At 40.6% G+C, this 14,183-nt stretch overlaps 3 protein-coding genes across 4 annotated transcripts; 1 reads left to right on the top strand and 2 right to left on the bottom strand.

Annotated features, from left to right (window-relative positions):
* The first annotated feature begins 1,267 nt into the window (after positions 1–1,267).
* Positions 1,268–5,190, top strand: pnrc2 (proline-rich nuclear receptor coactivator 2). The gene is made up of 3 exons (XM_034875346.1): positions 1,268–1,502; positions 1,959–2,171; positions 2,419–5,190. The coding sequence occupies exon 3, from the start codon at positions 2,442–2,444 to the stop codon at positions 2,910–2,912; it is 471 nt and encodes a 156-aa protein (XP_034731237.1). The 5' UTR covers positions 1,268–1,502; positions 1,959–2,171; positions 2,419–2,441; the 3' UTR covers positions 2,913–5,190.
* Positions 5,191–5,575: 385 nt separating this feature from the next.
* Positions 5,576–11,901, bottom strand: srsf10a (serine and arginine rich splicing factor 10a). 2 transcript variants are annotated; one of them, XM_034875342.1, is made up of 6 exons: positions 11,615–11,901; positions 9,996–10,100; positions 9,083–9,186; positions 8,791–8,959; positions 6,297–6,347; positions 5,576–6,189 (listed from the first exon to the last, which is right to left on the bottom strand). In XM_034875342.1, the coding sequence occupies exons 1-6, from the start codon at positions 11,677–11,679 to the stop codon at positions 5,916–5,918; spliced, it is 768 nt and encodes a 255-aa protein (XP_034731233.1). In that variant the 5' UTR covers positions 11,680–11,901; the 3' UTR covers positions 5,576–5,915. The 2 variants fall into 2 exon arrangements, with proteins under 2 accessions (XP_034731233.1, XP_034731234.1); XM_034875343.1 differs by lacking the exon at positions 9,996–10,100 and adding an exon at positions 9,472–9,784 and having other exon boundaries at positions 9,083–9,178; positions 11,615–11,836.
* A 105-nt stretch (positions 11,902–12,006) lies between these two features.
* Positions 12,007–13,116, bottom strand: fabp10a (fatty acid binding protein 10a, liver basic). The gene is made up of 4 exons (XM_034875348.1): positions 12,915–13,116; positions 12,570–12,742; positions 12,244–12,333; positions 12,007–12,109 (listed from the first exon to the last, which is right to left on the bottom strand). The coding sequence occupies exons 1-4, from the start codon at positions 12,979–12,981 to the stop codon at positions 12,059–12,061; spliced, it is 381 nt and encodes a 126-aa protein (XP_034731239.1). The 5' UTR covers positions 12,982–13,116; the 3' UTR covers positions 12,007–12,058.
* Between the last annotated feature and the right edge of the window lie 1,067 nt (positions 13,117–14,183).

A 14,183-nucleotide genomic window follows, 5' to 3' on the forward strand; every position in this document is an offset into this window, starting at 1 on the left:
AAATATTTTAAAAAGTCTATTTAAAGAGGAACAACCCATGCATAGCGGCACAGAAAACTTTCTTCAGGGTGTAATTAATTAAGTGCTGTAAGAAATAAAACACTCAGGTCAAATGACACAGAGGCAAAATTTTAAGCTTTAAACAATTATTTAAAACCAGATAACACAAACAATATTCCAAAGTTCAGTTACCGCATCAGATGATGCAAAAAAAATTGGTCTTAGCTTTAAATTGTCTTGTGGGGTAAACAAGCCTGATCTTTTTTTAGAAACCCCCACACACATCTGCTCTCTACTGGAGTCCATTGTAAACCATTTGAGGTGTTGTGGCTCTGGGTTAATTCAACAAAGCATCAAGGCAAGACATATGTTCCTACCTCAAACCCCCAGCAACATGTCCACATGATTTATAACAGCGTTAATATCAGACTGTATGAGGTTGACATGATAGGCTAGGTATATGGTAGTGTTTTAACTCTGAATTGGGCCTTTGTGTCAAAGCTCACATTGGATTATAGAACAAAGAGTGGTAACATCATTTGTACCATGTTTATTTGATGAAAAGAATATACCAATATTTATACATATTGATCAAAAGGCCTTTCCTATTTCGATTTCACTGTTCTTGCGCCAGCTGGAAATTGATAATAGGGCTAAAAGACCTGTTTGAATGGTCAAGGTTTATAGTTTCAGCAAGAGGGCAGAGGAGGTGGGGGGATGGGCAGCCCATAGACAACTGTAGTGTATCATTACAGCCTGTTGCAGCTGTTTCTAAGCAGCACAAAAGGTTTAACCCATCGCTATATAGCGAATCTTTGGTTTAACCTACGTACACAGGAACCGTCGTACAACAAATCCGTTTTAATAGGAGTAGAAAAGGTACGAAGTAGCCAGCCTATGTCAATAATTATAAACTCTTGACGTGTTTACGTTATTTTTCTAACAAAGGATTGACATTGCATAACACTAAACTACAAATAGTGATACCCCAAACCTTCATACGATGTAAGCGTTAATGTATTTCTTATGTAACATGAATATAACGTGAACGCGAAACTGTTTTGGTTGTTGTTCGTTGTTCATTTCTCACTACGCTCAGGAAATACCCCGATCTCCAACAAAGGAAATGAGAGGAGGTTCAGCGATTGACGTCACCAGTCTGGCAACAGGCGTGAATGCGTCTGGCTGTCTCTTCGGTGATTGGCCTTACGGTTCGGTTCGTACACGGTACGTGATTGGTCCATTCTGGGTTAGAACGAACTACATATATCTGCTGTAGATTCCATTTTGTTGCAATTCGACGGAGTCGGGAGGTAGAGAGAAGTGTCGTCATACGGCTACTTTTAACACCACATAACAGCTAGCCAATCTTCAAGGGAGACGGCTTTGTAAGAAATAAAGCTTGCTGTGTTTCCTTACATAGTCCACCGAGGGATCGCAAAGGCTAATCGCATATTTTCCCGGAGGAAGGGCTTTTTTAACACCCAAGCCTGAGGAAGTCGGTAAGGAACCCTTGTTTGTGCCTCGTCGCCATATTGAGCTCATCGTTTCTTTGTTTTGTTGTGGTGCCAAAGCAGTTTAACCGAGGCTGTAAACACGTTAGGGGCTTTTTTAAAACACAATTCACACAGATATTTTTTTCCAACTGTTTTTAAACCTTAACCTGAAACTACTAAATCGACTACACTTCACGTTATGCTAAGCTAGAGGTGCACAGACAAAAGTCAGTTGGTTATGTAACGTTTTGTTACTGCATTTAGATTATTTTTTAAAATGTATAGATAATGACAATGTTATAACTAAAGGATAGCTATCTGATGTTAGTAGTTTATTCATTTTAACGGCTCGATGTAATGACACACTGATATAAAAGCACGTCCCCTCCTACCAAGACAACAATAATGCAATGGTGGCCAACTAAATTTAGCATCTCTAACTGACCTTTTCTTGCCCCAAAGAGTTTCGACTTCTTGGATCATCGTGTGTCGAGGTGAATTGATGTTCAGCTCGGCTCCACGGGAAAACAACGCTCATTGGCACATGAAAGCTTTAGACCTTGCTGGACACAGAAGTACAGCGAGAAGTAGACAGAAAACTACTTCGAGGAACTGGGACCCGATTGGAGGTGAAATATTGAGGAGAGACTGCATCAACTTTCTGACAACAAAGAGGTGAGCTGGGACTGTTTTGCTCTTGGTTGTGTGTGGGGGAGGGGCGACGCAGGCGGGGCTGTCTGGTGATTCTGCACGTAGGCTCTGTGCTTGTTTTCACTGAGACGCGGTGCAAGTCTGTGCGTGCAGTGTGGAGGGATTAGGCTAATCAAGTTTTACCCTAATAACAATTTGAATATTGAGCGGATCACAATACATTCCCAGAAATTCCATGCACATTTAGTAATCTTATATTCTCATCACGCAGGTGACACTTAGTGCAGAAGCATTATGGGAGGTGGAGAGAGATACAACATTCCAGTTTCCCACCATGAGCGCCCTTTTCCCAAGAAGAACCATCAACTTGGTCGGGCTAAGCAGAGAAGCCGTGACCAGAACGGAACAGCAACATCTGCAGGCGGAGCAGGTGGCCTTCATCATCATGGCCACCGCCGAAGCGACAAAGGCGTGACATACCACAGATCTCCAGAGGCACGGCAGGCCGCGTCTGCAGAGAAGACCGCTTCTGATCGCTTTGCCACCAACTATGATCACAACTGGGAGGGCGCAGTGTCTCACCTGAACACGCTCCTGGCCACACAGGGAAGTCCGAGCTATGCAGGTCCTAAGTTCAGCGAGCCACCCTTGCCTAGCGTGTTGCCCAAACCCCCCAGCCACTGGGTGTCCTTCCCAATTGGCTCCTGTGACAACAGGGAGATGATGGCCTTCCAGCTCAAGAGTCTCCTCAAAGTGCAGGCCTGAGAGGCATACCCACACTTAAAAGAAAAGCCAATGTAAGAACTGGGACTCTTTTGAGGGCACCCACCCACCAGGAACACCTCCAGTGCTGTAATCCTTTTTAGCTGTTTTTAGATTGAACTGTTATGAGGCATTTGCAGTAATCTTTGCTGCAAATGTTTATTAACACTATTTTAGATATTTTGAGATTACAGCCTTGAAGCCTTGCTGGTCGGTAATGCCTTTAGTAGAGTCAGTTTCTGTGACTAATGACAAACTGGATATCCTATTTGACTTCTGTTTTTGTTTTGTTCTTTTTAATGTTGGCTGTCAATGCAGATTGAGTGTGCTTTTCCCTCCCAAACAAGGGTTATAGTATAGGTCAGGTAAATTCCCATCACTTTTTTACAGTTCATTTCTGTGGACAGACATGCTTTTTCAGTTTTATGATCACCTCACTTAAAGCTTCAGGTGCTGAAGTAAACTCACATTTGTAGCAAATTATTTTGGTTATAACCCACCTTTTCTTGTATGGATCACAATCCTTGTTTGGTATGGAAAATACACTCAACTGCAATTCTGCAGGGAAAAAAGCTATCTTACTGGAGGTAATACGATGTACAGTACAGGTCAAAAGTATAACCTCAAACTGAAGGGTAAAAAGAGACCATGGCACACAGGCCTTGGACAGTTAACTCCTGTACTTTTTTTTTATTGCGCTGTGCGCACATGCACTATAGGAGTTGAACTTGTCTGAGGCCCATAACACTCTATCATAGCATTATTTTGTACAAGTCCTTTTTATTGTTGTGGTTGAAAGATATATGAAGTGCTGTGTGTAACCAAAGCAATGTTTTTTGCTGTTTTTTTTTTCCTCTTCTTTTTCTCCTCTTCCTTCTGTTTTGGACATGGCCTGTGGTCGGCATTGTTGCCATTGCCACTTTACCTTGCCAGCCCGTGGTGAATGGGTCAGGGCCCCTAAAGTTACTTCTAAACTGTTCATCGTTCAATCAGTTCTGTTATTGCTCCTCGGCCTTTTCAGGACAGCGCTGCAGCTTTAACACGCGGAAGAGGGCCAGGCTAAGCTGTTAAGTTCCGCTTTCTCTCAAAGTCATGGTCCTGTTGTTGGCTGCATGCATTCGTACGCAAGGTAAGGAGGAGCTGAGGGAGGTTTCTGAAGTGAAGTAACCCCAGGGACTTAACATGAGGCAGGAGGCTGGTGTTATGTTTACAAAATAAGACTCAGTGGTTGACCATCCCATAACTCTGCCTCTTGTTTACCCTCTTACACTGCAATCAGACTAGTTTTAATAAGTTACAGGCCAGGATGCTATTGAACTGATGGAGGCGTAATTGACTATCCCCCTATGGATTCTCTATTTTTGTGATTCAATCCTCTGAGGCTCTTTTTGCTTTCCCCTTGCAGAATTGGTGTGTTTTTTTGTGGCCAGCTTAAAGATGACAAAACAAAGTAAAGAGCTTGTTAGTGTTCAAGAGCCATGTAAATAATGACATGTAAAAAGTACTTGTAGCATATGTAGATTTGCAGGCCGAGTTTGAGGCTTGTCTGACAAAAGTATTTTTAGTATATAACACTGAATGTATAAGACATGCTAAGGACATGTCTTGACTTCAATGTCTTGACTTCAATACTGAAGAATATTTTTGTTAAAAAAATGCCATTGCATTTCTCAGAACCCCTGCACTGTAATCTTTCCAGAGATCTTGCACATGTTTTTTTTTATTGTTTTGTATTATGCAGTGTAGGGTGAAATATGCTAAGGGCAAATCTAAGACTGCAAAATACCAATTGGATCCTGGAGGAGACTTGCCTATGTATGAATTTGAATTGTGAATGTGCTTACATTATGTAAGCGTAATGCTTTTCATTAAGTTGACCTGTTTGTGCCTAAGTTGAAATCCATGCTGAAACTATTTTCATTAGGTGGCAATGCTACAAATTTGACCAAATGTTTTCATCACACCATCTTCAATTCTCAGCTGTTCTTCCGCCAGCTGACAACTGAACGTGGCCCCTCGCGGTTTAGGTTTTAGTTATACTGGTTATTCATTTGAACATTTTCTGTTTTGCTAAGTCGTTCATGGCAGTCTCCTTTTTTTATTCTAAATTTTGAAATGTGTAATGAATTGGCTTTTAATTTATCCCCCCCCGATGATGTCACTGACTATGAAAAGAATATGCCCTGTTTTAAGATTAGTAACAATTGGTGTGTAAAAAGAATACAATCTGTGAATTGATGACCAAATTTGACCAAAAATAATAAATCCCTTTCCCTCCCCCATATGTGTCTGTGCTTGAGTATCTTAACTGGTGCGAATACTTGTTCTATTCTTGGCCTGTCCTACTACACTTTTGTAATTGACATTTTATCAAATGATGCTTCTGATTTCTTGCAATCCTAGGCACAGTATGTGTTAAACACTTTATTGACAAAGCATACAAGTTAAACTAGGAAAACGGTACTATGAACATTTTCAACTGACTGATTCACTCAAAGTACATGAGAAATGAATGCAGTTAATCTTAAATATCAATACTGGAAAACGGTAGCACCAACGTTCCATACATTGTGGCACCACTCTAATTACAGCCACTACAGTATACAGTTTGCTTGCTGTATAACAGAAGGGACAGCATAGTTGGGAAATACTGGCAAGTCAGGACCTGAAGTTTAAATGTAAGTTTTATTCATGTTGACAAACAATAGAGCCAAATGGAGACAAGCAGATTAAGAAATGTATGAACGTAAACATTGCTAACTCAAAGTACAAAAATATTATTGGCAACGCCAAACTGTTTCACCTTTAGCAACGCACACTACACAAGGTTAAAAAAAAAGTTAAGGATTAACTGCTTTCATGAATCCCTTTAAAAGAAATCTGAGCTTCCTTACCCCCCTTTGGCCACATACTCTAATGTAATAAACAAATTCAAAATAGAGCATAACACTCTTGTTGTCATAGCTGAACAGAGACAGATTAACAGGACGTTGGGGGAACAGACAATCAGTGGCCTCCAGACTTACGTCCAGCCCAGGACCTGGATCGAGAGCGAGACCGGGACATGGATCTTGAGTAGGAGCGGGATGGAGACCGTCCCACAGGTTGTTTCTGGGAGCTGGAGGTTGGATGGAAATCTTCAGCCGGGCTGTGAGACCTGGACTGGCTCTTTTTACCTTTGGGCATGGGCCTTGAGGTCGAAGGCGAGCGGGACGCTGAGTGGCTACGTGAGCCTGGTTCATGATGTGTCCTGTGGTTATCACGAGGGGGACCTCTGTACCTGGTGAAGGACATAATTATTGATTAAAAAAATTTGCATTATAAAATATAGAATAGTACAATTCCCCTTGCATATTTTACATACTAAAAAATGACAAATTTGCCTACTTGTCATTTTCATGGGTTCTGCTCCGTCTGTGTCGACTGTAGGACCGAGATCTGTAGAGAGAACAAAGACAAACTGTTTTTTTGGAGTGTAACTTAGATACTATTAAGGATTTATATCTAGGATAAGAAAACAATGAGTTCTTTTACTTAAAATAGTTTGCACCCATGTGGAGTATTATCTTGAGCCCCTGCCAATTTGCTTATGAGAAAGGGAGAGAGACAGAGGATGCTGTTGTCTTTAAACTGGACAGTGTCTACAGTCACCTGGATGCAGGGGGAGAATTCTGTCCTATAATTTTAGCTCAGCGTTCGACACGATAAAACCACACATAGTAAATAAGCTTTTAATGATGAAGGTTCCAAGTGTTTTTATCTACTTCATTCTAAATTTCTAAGAGAACAGGTCTTAATTTGTTAAGCTGATACGTTGTTAAATTTGCTGACGACACAGCGCTCATTGGGTTCTTTGAAAAAATAAGGACTAACTGTATTAAAATGAGATAAAAGCTTTTGTTGATTATTGCGACCGTCTTTTCCAAATACTCAATGCTAAGTAAACTAAAGAATTAGTAATTGATTACAGGAGAAATAAGATGACAGCTGAAACAGTGGAAATCAAAAGGTTCGATAGTAGTGGGTGAAGTATTTGGGCATTGTTTTTAATGACAGGCTATGGTCTGATCACATTGACTTATTGAAGTTATGGAAAAATTAAGTCCACTTGTATATTGTATGAGGAAGTTGCAGTCTTTTAAGGTGAATACTGATGTGGTGAGAAAGTTTTGTATGTCAGTGATAGTGTTTACTGTGTGGTGGGAATGCTGGGGCAACTGACAAGGCCAGGATTGATGGAGTGACTACAAGGGCTGGAAAAATGGTGGGAAAGTTAAATGCAGTGAATAAAGTATATGATGACTGCCTGGCAAAAAAAAAAAAATCGAGGTACCCGGGGCACCTTATGGAACCAGTGGTAGGCTAAGGCCTCCTGTGACATAAACCCATCGGTATGCTCTCTCTTTTAAGGCCCTGACACACTAACCCGATAATCGGCCGTTGGACAGTCTGGTGAGGTCGGTGATTCGAGTCTGTTTGGTGTGTTCTGTGCCGTTGTCCGGAGGGGCCGGCGGCCTTCATTTTGGCCGACCTGACGTGCTTGGTTGAAAGGCGGGCACTGCCGGAACTCGGACTGAAAGGACCAATCTGGTATGAGCACTGTAATTTCCATTTCTATGAACTTTCGGGAACAAATCTTTCCGATTATTCTGACCCCACATGAATGCAGCACAAATTCCCTATATTGCATTGTTGAGGAAAGTGAAAAATAACTGGTGCATCTGTGTAAGTCACAGTTTTAGGATTTACTTTAAAACATCACTAGGGTTGGGTGTTCAAACTATCTGATACAGGAGCCAATATGATAACGTCATTTCAGTACTCATACAAAAACAATACTTTTCCCAGCACCATAGTTTGTTGTTGAAGAGCCGGTGTTGTATTTGTTTGTGCGTTCTGGGCTACTGTAGAAAGAGGCACCACTCCCTATGCAGATATCAACGCGAATAGCAACAATGCATCAACAAAAACTTTGCCCAATATAAAATATAGTACACCGTTTGAAAAGTTTTCCGGGGCTTGTTGTACAAAAGTAGAATGAAGATTTACAGGATGGGTTTAATGTGTAGGAATTTCTACCCATCTAGTGTGGGGATCATATATTGCAATCAATTCTCTCGCGACACTGAGTTCAAAAAGCCGGTCTCTTGCTCTTTTAAATAAGACTCCTGTTCCTGATATTTGGATTTTGAATACCAGTATGTGTGGTACTCCTTGATTTTGAGGTGGATTTGTTTGTCTGTATATCAGTATACTGAATGAGTTAAAAAAAAAAAAAGGTTCTCCATGTTTCATACTTCAAACTTGCCGGGGCTGGGAAGCAATGATACCCATTAGCAGCACCTGTGAGTGTATCATGTGACAGCAAAAATGGGAAAGGCGGAGCAGTATATCCTGTATGTCCCTTACTTGATAACTTATTTTAATATAGCACATGAATACACCAGTGCATGCAATTGGAAATGTAAAATTTCAAGCAAATAGGAATACTTGGAATTGATGGTGGTGGTAACGCTGCGTTCCAGGCAACCCGTAACTCGTGTTTTCACAACCTTCTACCCGTGAAAGTGCCCTGGAACGGCAGTAACTTACTACACGAGAACTCGTACAAGATCGTTGTACTCCCAGTTACAGTTTTGACGTCACACACAAACAATGTTGACCCCTGGACCCACATACAATTGTGTACTACTACAGGTTATGTTATATTAAATGAAGCCCAAAACAGGTCGCTGACTAGAAAACGCCCCTAACTTACGGGCTGAAAATTGTGTCTGGAACGCAGCATAAAGATTCATGAAAAGGGACAAGTTTGTGAATGGGCACACTGGACCTTTAAGTTATTGCATGTGCAGCAAAAACAAAGTTGCCAACAACTCACTCTCTGGGGCTCTCAGACCTCCGAGGACGACGCTCATAGGAGGGGCTTCGGGATCTGCGTCGATCATAGCTGCGGCTCCGGGATCGTCTTCGGCGGCTATCCCGCTCATCATCGTAGCGGGAGGAGCTGCGAGGGGAATGCCGCTCCTTGGTCTTCATCTGGTTAGGGGCTTGACAGAATTTTTTTTTACATTAGAACATTGGGCAATTATGAACTCCATATCTGCCAAACAACGCTGAATGAGGCTTTACAGAATGTGTGCTGCTCAGATAGGAATACAAATTCTTCCTACTTTTTCTGTCACCCTGGGCGAACTGGATCTCGATTTGACGCCCACAAACCCATTTATGATCCAGGTTGTGAAGAGCGTCCTCTGCATCCCGGACATCTTCAAACGTGCTGTATTGTTAAGGCCTTTTATTTTTGTAATTTGGAAAGTTGGGACAGAGAAGGTTGCACACATGCACAACAATCTATAAGAAAAATAACAAAAAGGCTGCAACACATGTTGACAGCTAAAGTCTATGAAACACAACTATTTGATCAGTTATTTCAGAAAAATAAGTGAGAAAATGTCTTTAATCTGCAAATAAAAAACATAAAACTGAATTAACGGGCCCATTTGTGATCTCAAATTTAAGACAAGACAAATATTGATGGTGATCAGATTTGGTAGGATACAAAATGTTTGGCTTGTTACCTTTAACATGCTTGACCTTTGACCTTCAGCTTGATCTTTATTGTCTTGGCAGAAGAACTTGAGGTTTCCTGCTTGTCTTTGCCCAATAAACACTTTGCTTTTCCTCCCTTTGGTAGACAAATGGAAGCCTGGGTGCTCTCTTTTCTCCTCTTTGTATCTTCATGCTTTTGCTCTCTCTTTATTTTCCCAATTCCACTATTGCTTGTCGCCTGGGTGTCTTTGGCTTGAATCTACTCTACAACCGCCTTTCAACTTTCTTTGGTGTGGGATCTCCAGAACTGTATCTTTACCATTCTAAGGCAACAACAGAAGAAATATTGGTTAGGAATAAGTTTTAATCTTAATACAACAAGTATTAGAAACAAATAATTCTTAGAAAATACAATTACATAAAACAAAACACATTGGCAAGGAGTCACTGAACCAGCTGCAACCACAAAAATGAGATTGAATGCCTCACAATCCCTTACATTTCCAAATGAAAATGAAAAAGAATAAAGGATATTGAATGTAAGCAAATCCTCTTGCCCGCCGCGTATAGAAGTCAAGTGGAATGTAGACATCTACAATAGGCCCATAACGACCAAACTCACGTCGTAAATCCTCTGGCCTAAAGTGTCATGAAATAAGCACATTTATTCTGCTGGCTGTCATTTGAATATAGCTGGAGCCAATTGTGCAAGGTATGCACAAGAGATGGTGCCAGCACAGCATGTGAAAATACTTAATTGCAGACAAATCAAATTATTCTCCCACTTCAGAAGGAAGTTTCCTCAAAAGGTATAATAGTACAAATAAAAATGCGGCCAGCCAACTTCACACATCTGCAGGAGCAATACAAGCTAGAAATGGCATGTATCATCAATTAAAAGAGGTGGCAAAGTCACAGAGGTTAGAAAATGGCGCTGCTTTGCTGAATTTATCACAGTTACATTTCAAAAGCACTGGTGATGTAACAGAAAGACTTATCAAAGTGTGATACTGTATGGTGGGGAAAACAATGGTTAACTCGCCATCCTAAGGGGAATTATGTACATACATTTTCAAGAACAATTTCTTCTGTACAAAACGGACTAAAAACTGTGCAGAGTATGTCTGTGTGCTTTGGGTTTTTTTCACATGTATTTTTTCCTTGAGGAGAAATTACATTAACATGTAGGTGTGGTAAAAGAAGTTTTAGAGATGGATAGCTCAAAACTCATTGGAACATAACTACCAAACTGTCTGCATGGACTTAAAATAAGTATTCTTATAAAGATATCAAAACACACACACACACACACACACACACTTGGCATTTGTTAAGGGCTGTGTTAATGGAAAATGCTTTTTGCAATTCAAATAATTCGGTCATTCTTGAGTTTTAGAGATGAAGAAAATCAAAATGATAAAACTTATTTTAGAGGAAAAGGCTAAAAAAGGTGAGGCAATAAATACCAAAAGTAGACAACAGAAAAGGGCTTCTGTTTATATTTCCCCTGTCCTGCTTGACCCCGTCTTTTATTGTCCGTTTAATACGGCATTTTGTATTATCTTGTATTTCCCCACACAAAATAGACAGTAACCGTAGTTTGACATTTTACTGGTGTATGTCGGCGCACGTCTGTAGTCTGCTATTGGGTAACGTTACAATGATTTCTAACTTGCTACTGACTAAACTGGGGGCGTAGCTAAATTTGAAAATAGGTTGACGCTGGTTGCTAACATAAAAATAGACTGCTCAAAATAAGCCTCGCTGTATGCGTGTACACTGCAGACCAGAATTGTAGTCTCGCTAGATTACTGATTTACGTCCATAAACTAAAAAAAACCAACTTGCTTGTTTGGGGGAGTGACGTCACCTGCTACAACAGTCTCTCAGTTTCTTGTTAGCCTTGGTGTTAACCTAGCCTTAGCTTGATGCAGGCAGGGGGAATGTGTTTTATGATATGTTGTACGCTGTTATCTGGAGAGTATTATTCGGTTAAAAAGTGACTACCAGGATTTTTTTTCTCCAACCCTGATTGGGATAAATCGTAACGTTGACATCGGTTAGCCATTTTGGTCATGTTTGCTAACTAACTAGCATTATGTTAGCCTAACCATGCTTGGATGTACGCCTGCAGGGATAAAATGACAACATACCTGGAGTCGTCGGCGATGTTTCGAACGAAGAGAGATGTATTCGGTGGCCTCAAGTACCTCGCCATTTTCGTAAAGGCCCGTTGCTACTAATTGGAGGCCGTGAATTTGTTCACTACAACTATTTTATTCACAAATCCTGATGCTTTACTGCAGCCGACTATCTATCTACGTGGTCAAAGTGGTCTCCTCACACGGCGCATGCGCACAGACGTACAGCCACATGGGACATGCGCGCAGACACTCATGACCTAACATGGTATTCATTTATTCATTGTTTGATTTTTAGATTATTCCATTGTTTTTCTGCATAGTGTGTGTTGACTGCTTGTCTGACAGACATAATGAGGATGTTGGGACTATAAAGATAGCCATTTGCTCAAAAAAGACCACACTTATTAAGCAACACTTTTATTTAAATAGACATTGGTTTCTTCACTGCCAAGTTTACATCTTTTTGCTCTTCCTGATGAGAGTTGTTGAACCCATGGTCAATGTCTGAAAGGGGATAAGGGAAAATTAAACACATTTCATTTATGGATAGCATATAGGCTACGTTACATTATTTAAGCTTATGATACATCAATGTGAAACAGAAAGAGTGAGTTCTGGTAAGACATAGGCTGCCACACCTCTACCATCTCTGCTCCCTTAAGCTCTTGGATGTGACAGAACTTTCCTGTATTGCAAACCAGTTTGCCACCCTCCAGATTGACAATGCACTGCAGATCAAAGGAGGAGACAATACATATCACAAATATCCCCAAAACAGGCAGGAGTTCATGAGACACAGGCACACTTGTAGGCTCGTAAGTGACACATAATACTTACCAACTTTTGGAAAATGTTTACACAGATCTCGGCTTTAAACACAGTTATACTGTACTACATTTAGATAAACAAATCATATACTAAAACACTCGTGACATAAAAATAAAGGTAAATTAGAATTACAAACCTTGAGCTTCTTGCCGTCCATGGTGGTGATCTCAGCCTCCTTGCCGACGGTAAAGGAGTTGGTCACAGACTTTCCAGGGGTCTTGGAGGTGACAACAAAGTCATTGCCTTTCTGCTTGATCTCAGTAATTGGCTTAATGTCTTTGGCCATCTTAATTATATCTTCTGGGAGTTCTGGTAAGCAAAGCACATGTGTTTTGTTAATTGCACAGTACAAGTAAGGACTGATGAGTCTGTGGACTGCAAGGCTTTGTTGCCTACTAAACATTAGAAGGGTGTAACCACATCAAAAATAGCCACGTTGTCTTCAGCTACCAAAGATAGTAGATGTAGTTATATTGCTCACCCATGGCCCTGAGGAACTCCTCGTAGTTCTCTTGGGAGTAAACCTGCCATGTTCCATTGAAGTCCATGTTTTCTAGAAGATCTGGGTTCTCCTTTACCAATGTGGGCTGGAGGCTGAGACAGCTGTGTGAAGATCAACACAATGTGGAGAATGTGACTGGAGTGCTGCATCTTCTTATACAGGAAAGCAAGGGGGGGTGGATAGCATCGTGTCTAATGAGCAACAAACTCTGCTAGTTGAACAACCTCGAGGTCACTTACTCCAGTTTGGACAAACCTCAGCTTCCACCAAAGATGCATTTAGATTGGGTTGAAGAGCTTCAGTGATGATGAGAAATATGTACATATTTTTGTATACGTGCACCATGGCTTGCAGAAGGGTTTTGTATTGCATAATTAAAATGACAATTATTTACATGATCTTCATTTAATGTAAAGTTCACAGAGCCCGAGTGGAGTTTGAGGATGGTAAGCTCCAGAACTAAAATGAGAAAATGATTTACTTAACTACTGAGCCAACGTGACTTTACCTGACCAACGGGCCCAGTAGTAGGGTTGATGACACTACGGACTGTTTGCTTCTAAAGTGCAAGATAATAATAATCTCTGCTTACATAATACACAAACAAAGATTCAGGCCGCATTTTCTTTAACACTTGATTATAAATTGGACTAAAAGTTGACTTGACACAGATTTAAAGTTGAAATATAGTATTTGTAAGTGCTCATAAAAATAATCCAGTTAAAAATAGCTTAAACTTGCTTTATTCACAACCCACACAAACAAATGACACATCTGATTCACCAAAAGCTTAAGTAGCTGAGGGGTTTGCAGTTATCGTCATGACAGGTGCTTAGTGAACTTAAAAACAAAAGACAATAAAAAGGGTAAATAATAAATGTAATGTAACAGTCGCACAAGTAGAGAAGAGTCAAAGTCAGCAAATTGGCAACATAAGGGTTAATGCCTGACGTGGTGTCCCTTATCGGGAATTATACCATGGACCAGGGTGAATACACAATTCTGTTTGGCTGCAGGGTGTGCATTAAAAAGTGAATTAGGACACCTACTATTGAGTTCTGGTGAAGTTGACTGTTTACCGTTCTAAATGCATATGATACAGTAAATGGCTAAATAAAATCGGACTATTTTCAACACTTGGTGTAGTCCATCAATGACTCATCTTCACGCTACACTAACACACAAGCTGCAAGAAGTACTCTGACTTAGTTTCACAACAATCATTTCACATTGTGTCCGCTGTTCAAC

The sequence above is a fragment of the Etheostoma cragini genome, chromosome 6 (genome assembly GCF_013103735.1).
Source record: "Etheostoma cragini isolate CJK2018 chromosome 6, CSU_Ecrag_1.0, whole genome shotgun sequence".
Taxonomy (NCBI): Eukaryota; Metazoa; Chordata; class Actinopteri; order Perciformes; family Percidae; genus Etheostoma; species Etheostoma cragini.

Excerpts from the sequence above, each read along its gene's own strand:
- srsf10a (XM_034875342.1), bottom strand. The coding sequence starts at position 11,679 with ATGGCGAGGTACTTGAGGCCACCGAATACATCTCTCTTCGTTCGAAAC. Across the intron at positions 8,960-9,082 it reads CGCCCAGGGTGACAGAAAAA|CCCCTAACCAGATGAAGACC; the intron begins GTAGGAAGAATT and ends AATTCTGTCAAG. Across the intron at positions 6,190-6,296 it reads AGAACCCATGAAAATGACAA|GTACAGAGGTCCCCCTCGTG; the intron begins GTAGGCAAATTT and ends GTCCTTCACCAG.
- pnrc2 (XM_034875346.1), top strand. The coding sequence starts at position 2,442 with ATGGGAGGTGGAGAGAGATACAACATTCCAGTTTCCCACCATGAGCGC.
- fabp10a (XM_034875348.1), bottom strand. The coding sequence starts at position 12,981 with ATGGACTTCAATGGAACATGGCAGGTTTACTCCCAAGAGAACTACGAG. Across the intron at positions 12,334-12,569 it reads TGGACGGCAAGAAGCTCAAG|TGCATTGTCAATCTGGAGGG; the intron begins GTTTGTAATTCT and ends TTTGATCTGCAG. Across the intron at positions 12,110-12,243 it reads AGGGAGCAGAGATGGTAGAG|ACATTGACCATGGGTTCAAC; the intron begins GTGTGGCAGCCT and ends ATCCCCTTTCAG.